The sequence below is a fragment of the Sitophilus oryzae genome, unplaced genomic scaffold (genome assembly GCF_002938485.1).
Source record: "Sitophilus oryzae breed Bouriz unplaced genomic scaffold, Soryzae_2.0 scaffold_183_pilon_pilon, whole genome shotgun sequence".
Classification (NCBI taxonomy): domain Eukaryota; kingdom Metazoa; phylum Arthropoda; class Insecta; order Coleoptera; family Curculionidae; genus Sitophilus; species Sitophilus oryzae.
The window spans coordinates 107,405-120,401 of record NW_022146546.1 but is presented as its reverse complement, the minus strand read 5'-3'; the positions used below and the strand labels follow the sequence as shown (position 1 = coordinate 120,401).

Genomic DNA, 12,997 nt, shown 5'->3' with positions numbered 1-12,997 from the left:
TGATTAAACGTTACAAATATAAATACAAGATAATAAAAGAATCAATGAAACTTTGCTTTTTGTATAGTTCTTCTCAAGTGGATATCAAGATCAAGCAAAGCTATTAAAATATTGATATTCTTTTAAATAAGATAAATTCAGACTTTATTCTCTAATTTCGTTGTGGATAAAGGAATAATTTTATTTTTTTGTGATCAAGAAACATTCTTCTTAGAAAAATTATAGTTAAGGAACTTATTTTTCGTCTGACGAGGTCCTTAAAGGTAACCCTGTTGATCATTTATGTTGATACATAGCATGGGTGTTTAAGGGTTATTTTGTCTAGAATGCAATAATACCCAGACCAGCATTATACAGGGTGCTCCGAACTGTATTCCGGAAACTTCTGCACCATATTCTGCAGATAAAAATATGTAAAAAAGTTCGTATAACTGTATGTCCTAAAATACTTAGTTTCGGAGATACAGGGTGTAGAAGTTTCATTTTTTTTCCAAATAGTTACTGAAGTAACGTCAATATTTGGATGAAAATTGGTATTTGGGAGTTTTTTTGACAAGTGAAATTTGATTTTGATGTCAATATGACCTCTATTTGTAGGGAGCACCACCTACATGTGTTTAACTGTTTTGAAGGGAAGAATAACTTTTTGTCCGTATCCGTATACTACTGATTACATTTCTGTGATTTTTTACGTAAAAAATGTCTGGTTAAAATCGCTACGAGCAACCGTTCTCAAGATATTTAGAATAGAAATAGTTATTATTGACAAAAAATAAACATGTTGGGTAGATAGTTATTTGACTTAAATGATAAATTTAAGAACTTTTTATTTTGTTTTAATTAATCATAAATTTTTCAACGAAAAAAGGATGATAAAACAGTTTTGTTGAACTTTTGACACAAAAACATTTCAAATTTATGATTTCAGTCTAACAACTATTTAAACAACATGTTTAATTCACAGAAGAACTAATAACTTTAAATTTATGTCAATGATGACAGGTATTGGTAATTTAGATTCCAAATATCTCGATAACCATTACTCGTAGTGATTTTTACCAAAATACTTTTTTTACGTAAAAAATATCGCAAATGTATATTTTTTTACTTAATAGTTTTATACAGGTACGGACGAAAAGTTATTACTCGTCAAACCAGTTAAAAAATATGTAGGTGGCGCTCTATACAAGTAGGAGTCATATTGACATCAAAATCAAATTTCTCATGTCAAAAAAATCCCAGACACAAATTTTCATCCAAATATTGACGTATAAATACAAATATAACTTTGAAAAAATCGAAATAAAAATGAAACTTCTACACCCTGTATCTCCGAAACTAAGCATTTTAGGACATACATTTATACGAACTTTTTTACTTATTTCTATCTGCAGAATATGCTGCCGAAGTTTCCGTAATGTAGTTCGGACCACCCTGTATTTTAATAATTATCTTCGGATGGCAAAACTGCATCGGGACAAATGGCGAAACGGAAAGCACAAAATCGAGGCAGGCCGCGGCCGGTAGGTAAGTGATCCTGCGGGTCACGACAATCGGACGAACTATGGTCCGGTGAGTAAACAAGAAACCTAGACGGTTATTACGAGAGGTTACGTCTGGTCCGGGTCATAAATAAATCCGTATGACCGTTTCCTGGTTCAAAACTATCGATTTTTCTGCCTGTCGTGGTTTCGTCATTTTTAATGGGCTCCGTTACATTGTTCTCCTTGTTTTATGATCCAATTAAGGACGTACGAAGTGTGCCATTTTGTTTCATTTGCAAGCAAGGCAAGGCAATTGCACGGCAACATATTCTACTAATAAAATACTTTATCCACGACTCGTCTATAATTTGATTATTATACATGAGTTTATGAAATAATAATAATATTCATTATTCACTAGTGAATAATGGTTTTGTTGTTTACCGCTTCCACGGATATTTCGATCCAAACTCCAAACAAGAGCTATTTGAAGTTGTCAGTGTCACTTTTTGCATTCATCCGTTGGGTATTTCAAAAGTTGTATTTCTTGTTACGAGATTTTTAAAATATTTTTTGTTGTACACCATGTAAAAAATTATTAAACACCATTATGAAGAAACAATGTTAAAATTCCCTCATTTTCTACTCTAAAATTCGATTTAAAAATTTGAAGTTTTCAATGTTATTTTTTGCATTCATCTGTGGGGGGTTTCAAAAGTTGTTTTTTAAAAATAAAAACTTATATTAATATTATCTAAATTTTTTGATAGTCCTGGATAAAGTATACTATTCTACTCTCATATAATGGCTGTTATTCACGCGGATGAAGTTTATGACACGAGCCGCACGCGAGTGTCATAGACCATCCTAACCAAACTAACCTAAACTAACCATTATAAATATGCTCGTTGAATAATATACTATTATACACCACATTATATTATAATATTATAATATTATCATTATATTTTTTTTTGTGCACTGTTTCGATTTCTGTTTTTTCCAATAACAAGGCCGTCCTCTGCTCTGCCTTAAACACTGCGACCTGTGAGGCCTATTGTGTTTGCCCCCTTTCTATTTCTGCACCCATTCTCCTATTCCTGTACCCTGCACCAACATATGTAGGTCCTTGATAGGATTGGAGCATAGTTCTTCCGATTCTAGCCTAGCTTTCCTAAATAAGTGTCGCTTGCGATTCAGAGCCTCGCAGTGACATATTATGTGCTCCGTTGTTTCAGGATCTTTATCGCAGAGTCTGCAGCAAAGACTTTCTTAATATTGAGGGATGATATTGATAAGCATCAACAATTCTTTTGTGGTTTTAGAGCTTGATCCTTGGATAAAGGTCTTGCTGTACCTGTGCCCCTGTCTGTTTTTCCAGTGGACATTCTGTTTTTCCTTGATCCAGAGCTTTAGTGCATTTGAGTATTCCCAGTACTGGCTCTGGACCAAGATAGGATGCCAATGATCCTTGCCTAACTAGCTCATCGGCTTTTTCGTTGCCTTGGATGCCGCTGTGGCTCGGCACCCACTGTTTAGATTTACTTAGTAATCGAGATGGTAGATTATTCTCTTATAATTATGGTGTAAAAAAATATCGATACAAGAGATATACAAATAATACTAAATCTGTACCTTAATCAAAGTGCGTCTGTTCGCGTCCAATCTGAACGACGGGAGCAGTGGATATCAAACGAGGAGTTAGACAGGGATGTGTTCTTTCACCACTCCTTTTCAACGTCTACTCAGAGGAAATCTTTAACAAAGCCCTCGAAAATGATGCTGGTGGAATACTAGTTAACGGCATACCACTGAACAATTTGCGCTACGCGGACGATACAGTCCTTCTCGCTGAAAACATGCAAGACCTTCAGAATATGTTAAATAACGTCATCACAACTAGTCGAGAATATGGTCTGACACTCAATGTTAAGAAGACCAGAGTGCCCAATGAACATCTGTACGCGGAAGGCGAGGAGCTCGAAAGAGTAGAGGGGTATGACTACCTGGGTACAAGTGTCGACTGCACCGCGGATTATTGTTCAGAAATAAAGATTCGCATTGAGAAGGCCCGTGCATCCTTTGTGAAGATTAAGAAGGTGCTCTGTAGCCGCGATTTGAGCCTAGATCTGAGAACTCGTATGCTCAAATGTTATGATATTGAGGGATGATTTTGTATGGTATGGAAGCTTGGACCCTCAACGAGCTTTGCAAGCGGAAACTGGATGCCTTCGAGATGTGGACATACCATAGGATGTTGAGAATACCATGGACAGAACATGTAACCAACGTGGAGGTTCTGAGAATGAGGAAGGGCGTAGAGATCCTCAAGGAAGTGAAAAAAAAATTGCAATATCTCGGCCATATCATGAGAGGCCCAGGTATGAGATTTTGCAACTCATAATCCAGGGAAAAATTGTAGGAAAAAGATCTGTTGGAAGGAGAAGAATATCCTGGCTCAGAAACCTGCGAAAATGGTTTAATGTCACTTCATCTGACCTATTTAGGGCCGCAGCTTCCAAGGTCAAAATAGCAATGATGATAGCCAACCTCCGATATGGAGACGGTACATAAAGAAGAAGAATTATGGTGCCGTACGAGCGCCAAGTCATTATAATTATTATAGAAATAAAGATGTCTCTAATCCTGATACGATCACTATAAATGTTGATAAATAATTAGATGTTGATAAGATTAGATACCAATTTATAACAAAGTTGTTGAATATGTGCTTTTGTAGACATTAACAGACTTTCTACATGAGATTTGACATTATTTCTACTATTGCCTTATATTAATTAAATATTAATATTATTGGAGTGACGGAAGTAGATGCGTAGTAACGACGCACGGAAGCAGATGCGTATGAACTCGACTTAAGATTTTTAGAACTTGTCAAATTATAGGTTATAATTTGTGTCAAATTATACCAAAAAACCTGCGTTCTGGAAAATTATAAATATTTTTTATTTTGAATTGTATTATTACGTGTGTTTTGTGTTTCTTAAATTTAAGTGGGGGAAAAATCGAAGGAAAATTAAGTGTAGAGCCAGAGCACAGTTAAATAATTAATATTCGGTGCTCAGAGAGTTGTATTAGCCACCAATAAGTTTGGAGTAGCTGTAAAATAACGACATCACACGATAGGTAAACACTAAATTTTATACATAATAAAAACATCAAAACTGTTGTTATTGGTTAAAACTGGCGAATAATAATTATTTATATGCGACATCGAGTGCAAAACGGGGTTACTGTCTTTTTTTTTGTATTGTCTGCGCAACATGTCGATGTTGCCAGAAACAAATCCAGAAAGAACAAACATATTCATATATCACCTTTAATATATCGCTAGGACATTAATGTTTAATTAAAATTATTAGGAATTAGAAACATGTGCGGTTGCACTGTTCCGAGATTTATATCGCTTGGATCGCGGCCAGGCCGTGTAGTAAGTTAATAACCCGGATATTTGACAGTTTAGACGAAATTAGGGACGTTCTTTTCCAACAGGATATCGATATATCAAACTGAATTTTTATATTGATATTACTGACTTCTTTATGTCTTGCCTATCATTTAATCATTCGTTGTTCTACAGTTGCTTTAGAGCGTAATGATGTAAGATGTAATTTTTAATAAAACTGTGTTAACTGAATTTAGTATCGAAATATTAATATATCGATATATTTATACATCTCTAGATAACTTTTTGCTTACAATTATATCGGACAGGTTATATTATCCGTAACTATGTTTAATTTATTGGAGTATAAATATTCTATTTCCAAATAATTTACATTTCCATTGGCAATGAGTCTAGAATTCTCAATAATATTGCCATTTAGATCGTAGATTATATTCATTATCCAGAGTATTTTGGTTAAAATATACTGTTTTAATAATATTAGTTTAGATTACATTGTAACAGTTTAAAGTTTTAAATAAGTAACTGATATATCCAACTTTTCAGAAAAAAATAGTACCCATGTTTATACAGGGTGTTTCAAAACAAATGCGAAAAACTTCAGGGGGTGATTCCTTGTTCAAAATAAAGGATAGTTTGCTTCATAAACGTTGGGTCAAAAGTCAACCATTAGGGAGATATTGCGGTACAAGGATGGCGGAAAAATAATGTTTTTATTTTTTATCTTGAAAACGAAAAGAGATAGACTAATGAAATTTTATGGAAGCATTACTGTTATGAAAACACACTTTCAGGTAATTTTTTTACTTTTTTAAAATGAGTGGAAGGGGTTGAAATAAACTACCCCTATCATTCTTGTTAACGAAATTTAAAGAAAAATCTTATCAAATACATGCAAAAAAATTAATTTGGATAGTTTAGTTTGTTTAGAAACTTTTTTATCTCTTGTATTTTTTTGATAAAACTCACCGATTTGAAATTAAAAAATAAAATGTAAAGCATTACATGTCAGGACAAAAAACATTTTCTGATATAGAATCTAGTGGGCTGCTGTAATTTTTTTAGGAAAAAATCTAGTCGGCCGCTGTTACTTCTTAGGATGTTCCTAATATTATTTTATTTGACATTACTCTACTGCAATACGTTATTATCTAGATGATTATTATTATCGTTATTATCACTAGATTCTTAATCTAAAAATGTTTTTTGTCCTGACATGTAATGCTTTACATTTTATTTTTTAATTTCTAATCGGTGAGTTTTATCAAAAAAACACAAGAAGTAAAAAAGTTTCTAAACAAACTAAACTATCCAAATTAAAGCATTTGAATGTGTTTGATAAGATTTTTCTTTAAATTTCGTTAACAAGAATGATAGGGGTAGTTTATTTCAACCCCTTCCACTCATTTTAAAAAAGTAAAAAAATTACCTGAAAGTGTGTTTTCATAACAGTAATGCTTCCATAAAATTTCATTAGTCTATCTCTTTTCGTTTTCAAGATAAAAAATAAAAACATTATTTTTTCGCCATCCTTGTACCGCGATATCTCCCTAATGGTTGACTTTTGACCCAACGTTTATAAAGCAAACTACCCTTTATTTTGAACAAGGAATCACCCCCTAAAGTTTTTCGCATTTGTTTTGAAACACCCTGTATACATAATCAAGGATAGTACTATAATAACGTCGTATATGCCATTTTAAAAACTCTGGACGTTATACTGGACGATATAAGATACACTTGTATGTTAAAGTAAAAGTCAGAAATTAGGGAATGCTAACAATTACTATAATAAAAGAAAAAAACTTATAATAAACTCACATTTATATTTTTTAGAATTTTCACGAATTGCACTTACTAATACTTTTCAAATAATATTATAACACATTTTTCATGTACCCGCTATTTAAACCGGTGTATTTGTTTAATCGGCTGTTTACGGTATTCTCCGGTGGTGGCAGCACTGGCGGAGAATGCACAAAGCCTATAAAAAATATACTTTAAGTAGTGTTTTTTTGGATCCTATCTACCAATTCTGTATTTTTATTTACCATTTTCCTAGCATTAATTTGAATCATCCTGTCTGGTATTTACATATTTATTCATATCTGTATTTGTATGGACACATTAGTAATCTCTGTTTGTCGCTTAGAAAAAATAAACAAATCTAATTAAAACAATACCATTAAAAATAATCGACACATGCATATTATTATTATTTAACAACATTAACGATTGTATTAAACTCTCGTACACGTTCATTTATATGCAGATAATATGCAAGTGCGATATTTCGTATGCAGTTTCCACCTACCTACACGTTGTTTTTCTTCTGTTTGCAGGAAATATTCCAGAGAGCGCAGGAAGCACAAGCGGATCGCAGGTTTCCGGTAAGTACGTCGCAGATTGTATCGGCGATTAATTACGTTTGTCGGTGATAGGTTCTTTGTCGTGACCGGAATTTAGTAGGTTTGGTTTTAATCACAGCTTATTCAGAACCAGTCCGCCGATTTATCGTCTTGCGGTTTCCACATCATTCGGATTTTAAACTTTACTAAGGCTTTGCTAAAATAGATAGAATAGTGTTCTCAAACCATTTCGTATAGTTAACTAAAGCTTTTAAATTAATCTAGATACTAATTATTGTCTTGCCCCATCATTTTTATTGAAAAGTAATCACTTCAATTTTTACTCATTTGTTTAGTAAACTTAAAAAATCCACTTACTTTATCTGATACAAACGTTTCAAAAGTTTAACTTTTTACTTATGTGACTCATAGTAAGTGGCGCCTATATAGAACATACGCAGGTGACAAGCTGCTTTGCATACAATGAATTACAAATATGTTTAAAGTAGGTATCATCACATTTTTTCGTGTACAAGTAATTTAAATATTTAATAGTTATAAATCGTATCCGGATTTGTTTTACGCAGCAAAATGGCGATATTTATTTTTTTTTCCGTTTGGACTTCTATTAACTTTAAATTTAATACGTATTTGCTACTACAGATTACCATACGATCGAAAAAAAAAACGGTGTCAAAGACGGTTAGGTAATGACAATTGAGGATAATTTTGGCGAAGTCATTTACTTGGCTTGTACCCTTCTTTATTTTTTAATGGCGCTTTTTTTTCCATAACAAGGGGCCGTCCTCTGCCGGAAACACTGCGACCTCTGAGGCCTATTGTGTTTGTCCCCCTTCTATATCTGCACCCATTCTCCTATCCCTGTGCCCTGCACTAGCTTATGCAGGTCCTTGATAGGATGGGAGCATAGTTCCTCCGGTTCTAGCCTAGCTTTCCTACGACTTATCGGACTGCCAACTGATTGTATATACCGTCCTTCGTCATCATCTTTGCGTGTCGTTATTATTTTTCATCAAAAGAGTATTTAGCTATTGGAAAAATGGCCATGTTTCTTGAATGAAGTACTTCCTAGCGTATTTTTGTTATTATCTTAAAACAAAGTAACTTGCACTTGGTTGAATGAAACTAGATTCAAGAGAAATTTTCGAATTTTTCAAGAGAACAAGTTTTCTTGAGTTAAGAGAATTTTTCTTCAGGCAAAATATTTTCTTTTACGCTAAAATAAATTCTCTTGTCACTAATTTTTTTTTTATGAACGATGACGACTTTAGTTCAAGTCTATCTTTTTTATCAATGTAAAGTCCCATTCTTGCTTCCGCCTGGATCACTATGTGAAGAGGCGGAAGGTCCAGAAGCTTAATGGCGCTTACTACCACTTGGCCTTAAGAAGGCTGTAATTTATTTTTGTATTGAGTAGAAATGGTTTTTAAATGGTATAGTTTAAAGGTAAAGACACCGTTTTTTTTTGATCATACGGTATATGCATGATGTTCGAAATAACTTTAGTTTACGGCACATTTTTAAATTGGGAGTTGTTGTCATATTACATTTTAAAAAGTGAATACCCTAAATATTAGGACTGTACAAGGGTAAGCTTTAAATAAGTGCAAATCATGGACGGGTCTCTGGGGTCGGAATTAAAATACTTGTATTTATTGATGAGACACCTTGTAAAATATTTAGAGAGAACAGGAAGCGAAATAGTCAATCAACAATCAAACAATATTAAATAGTAAAAAAACATAATGTAATTATATCTTCTTAAAACCAATAGAATAACTGTACAAACTAAAGGTATTCTGAAACTGAAAACCGTACGAAATAATCGCCTTATATGTTTTACGCCTCTAAGTGAGATGTACTATTTCCTGTTTGGGTTTTCTATAGCTTCGGATGACTTTTATCCGATATGCATCGTCAAACGCTTAAATCCGACTCCCGTTACCAGACGTCAACGGATCCGTTTTGTTTTTGACGTTCCACTGGGAAAATTTAATTCCTTAGTCATGCATAACACACAAAGTTTTTGTTTATAAGAAAAGATCAGTAAGAAAATTTAATTTACTTTTTTTTCTATATATATATATATATATATATATATATATATATATATATATATATATATATATATATATATATATATATATATATATATATATAAACGGGATTTGGTTTAAGTATTTAATACTCATTTCCAACTACAGCCTATTGCTGCCTTCCCGTTACCCTACGCCACACATCTCGATTTAGAGCGTCATCAGCTTCTAGGTTACGAGCTTTCATTGCTTCCGTAACCGTTCCGTTCCAGGATTTTCTAGGTCTACCTCTCTTTCTTCTGCCCTGGGGAGCCCATTGATAAACTCTTTTTGGCCACCTGTTCTCCGGCATACGCAGAACATGTCCAAACCATTTTAAGCTGGATTTTTCGATTCAATCCAGTACTGTCTCCTCCGATGCATTCATGATACGCCTGACCTCGATGTTTGTCTTTTTTTCCATCCTAGATATACCTGCACTTCTTCTAAGGTAGTCCATTTCAACAACTTGGATTTTGCGCTTCGCGTCTGCACTCAGAGTCCACAGCTCTGAACCATAGCAAAGAACTGACTCCACCAATGTTCTTCCAAGTCTCTTTTTAGTTGTTGTAGATAAGTTTCGGTCCCACCAGAGGCTTTTTTTACTTTTTTTTCTCAAAGACGATTAATTTTGTATTTTGGGTTTGGATAAAAAAGATAATGCACACACAAGGATCTCGAAATCCAAAAGACATACAAAGATGATTAAATTAGCGAAAAGTTGCGCCCCGCTGAACCATATATCAGGTTTTGAAATCTAAATAAAATTATTAATTAAAAGAAATAGAAAATGGAGATTTAAACAAGCTTTAATTTAAGTCCCTCCTAAGGGGCACCGGACACCACTCAGATCATTACCTTTTAAGATCAAAAATTCTCTTTCCACCATATCAAATTAAACAAAACAATCAAGAGGAAACAGGAAGAGCGAAGCCAGTTACCACAGTAAGATATAATTTAGAAAGTCTAATGCATGACAGCGTCAAATATCTTTATCAGAACAGGCTTGATGAAAAACTTATAGAAGATTCGGAAAGGCCTTTTCACCTAACATATAATAATATAATTGACAGTATTCATGGAGCCGCAGAGGAAGCATTAGGAATAAAAGCGAGACGAAAGAGCAGAAAGTTGTGGTGGACTGATATACTTGAAAAACTTGTAGAGGAAAAAAAGATACTGTATTTGAAATGGCTAAATTCGAAATCTGAACTAGACAAGCGCACTTATAATGACAAGAAAAACGAGGTGAGGAGAATGGTAAAAGAAGAAAAGAATAAAGTGTGGGATGACAAATGCAAAGAAATTAATTCGTATATAGGCGGAAGAATAAATACGGAAGTATGGAGATTTATAAAAACAACAACAACTGAAAAACAGGAGTCAGCCCCTATAGAAATAATAACCAACAAAGAATGGGTGAAATATTATTCCAAATTGTTGTCAGAGAACAGACCTGAGTATCAAGAACCGCCACAACCAGGAGCACTGAAATTACAAAAAACAGGAAATATAATATATACGAGACACTAGTTAAAAGCATATTACTCTATGGATGTGAAACATGGCGACTCGCTGAAAGGAATAAAAGGAAATTAGAGACAACAGAAATGGACGCGATTGGAAGAGCAATGAGAATTTCCCGGAGGGATAAGATCAGAAATGAAGACATTAGACAACAGATGGGAATAGAGGGAACAATAGTAAATGATATAGAACAAAAACAGTTAATATGGTACGGCCACGTTCAGAGAATGCACAATGAAAGAATTCCAAAACAAGTCATTCATTGGATACCACCTGGTAAACGAAAGAGAGGACGTCCCAAGAAAACATTGATGGAAGGAATAAGAAGGTCGATGAGCGAGAAAAATCTGACCGAAGATCAATGGGAAAATTGAACAGGGTGGAAGTTAGGCATCGGACAACGTCGTAGAACGTTCTGACCGGAATTTATATATATATATATATATATATATATATATATATATATATATATATATATATATATATATATATATATATATATATATATATATATATATATATATATATATATATATATATATATGTATATAATTTTTAGTCCTCTAAAAAGAAGAAAATACACTTTTTTCTTCTTTGTAGAGCATTTAAATAAAAGTTTTTAAAAGGGGATTCTTTTAATTAATAATTTTATTTTCAACATTTTAGTTTCCTCTTAATGGACACATTTCTAGTAATGCATGATTATTTCAAGGTATTTTTCTGTTCTTCGATGAGGAATTCTTCTAGAGATTTTATTCGACTATGAGCAAGTTAAGCTTGCCCAGCGGCAATCCAAATGACTCTAAAAACGTTGGGTTTATTTTGTTTAGTTTAGGAATTTATAACTACCTTCCGACTCCATCTTAAGACCAACTACATGGTACTATAATATTGCATTGTTACCGAAGACATGCAAGTAGAGCATATTTGAGCCCAATCGAACGTCAGGAAGTGCTTCTAATTTAGCTCGCAGGATTTGATACAGACTAACATAATAATCGAGACCTCAGTGCGGAACTCAGAACTCTAATGGCCAGATGCTACATCTTCTTTGTGTTACTCTATGGATGTGAGAGCTGGACACTAAATTCACAGACCGAAAAGAGAATAGAAGCCTTCGAAATGTATGTGTACAGACAGATGCTGCGAATCTCATGGGTACAAAGGATCACCAACGTTGAAGTACTCCAGCGCATGCAGAAACAAAAAGAGATACTGAACACCATCAAGGAAAGAAAAATGCAATACCTGGGTCATGTGATGAGAGGTGATAGTTACGAAATACTGCGCCTCGTAATAAAGGCAAAGTGCAAGGGAAAAGATCAGTAGGAAGACGCCCGAACTCATGGCTAAAAGATTTAAGGAGATGGTTTGAACGCTCGTCTGCGGAAAGGAGAGGGCGCGATAAGAATATATAGGAATATATAAGAATATAGAAATATATAAGAATAAATTTGTATTGTCATATCTTTTCAAATACAGATAAAGATACAGAAAAACGAATTTCGTTGTTCGAATGACGTTGTTAGAGTTTAATTTAATCGTCTTTGCATCTTTTCTGGTTTACGAGGCCTTAAAATGATAATGTTTGGCTATATTATGATACTAATTATAAGTTTTTATGTTATATCAGACCAGGACCTTCTTAAATGTGCTCAATAAATATCGTAAATCGTGGCAGTGTCGTGGCATAAGCGGCCCGTTGGCGTTTTTCGTCGGCATTGTGCCACTTTTTGCCGAAAGCGCCAAATTCAGCGAACCGCTGCGCTGCATTAAAAACCCGGTCCGATATGGTTTGATGATTCTTAATAAATTAGTATGAATTCCGCGCCACTTGTATTAAAATAATAAATACATAAACTTTAAGTGCCGCAGTTTTTTCTCGAATTATGCGATTTATTATGTATTAATGTAATAAAGCTCGAAAAGGAACGTTAAGTTCCCATTAAAAATCGGTGCGTTTTTGCTCAAAGTTGATAATATTGATTCTTTGAGTTCCTGAATTTTGAGAGGAATAAATAAAATTATAATAAACTAGCGTGTACCCGCGACTTCTCGTTCGCGTCGAATTAATCATTTGTAATGGTGATGATAAGGGTACGAACATAGTGGAGG

At 33.8% G+C, this 12,997-nt stretch overlaps 1 protein-coding gene and 1 long non-coding RNA gene across 7 annotated transcripts in view; one reads left to right on the top strand and one right to left on the bottom strand.

The window, feature by feature from the left end:
- Window positions 1-12,997, top strand: part of LOC115883226 — a 426,275-nt gene that overhangs the window by 327,706 nt on the left and 85,572 nt on the right. For all 6 annotated transcript variants that reach the window (XM_030901551.1, XM_030901550.1, XM_030901553.1 and 3 more), the window contains one exon: window positions 7,254-7,301. In XM_030901551.1, coding sequence (XP_030757411.1) covers window positions 7,254-7,301 — 48 coding nt within the window. The remainder of the gene's footprint in view (window positions 1-7,253; window positions 7,302-12,997) is intronic.
- Window positions 6,754-7,345, bottom strand: LOC115883228. Its single transcript, XR_004050355.1, has 3 exons — window positions 7,226-7,345; window positions 6,963-7,058; window positions 6,754-6,895 (listed from the first exon to the last, which is right to left on the bottom strand). It is a non-coding gene; the product is annotated as an uncharacterized LOC115883228 (long non-coding RNA).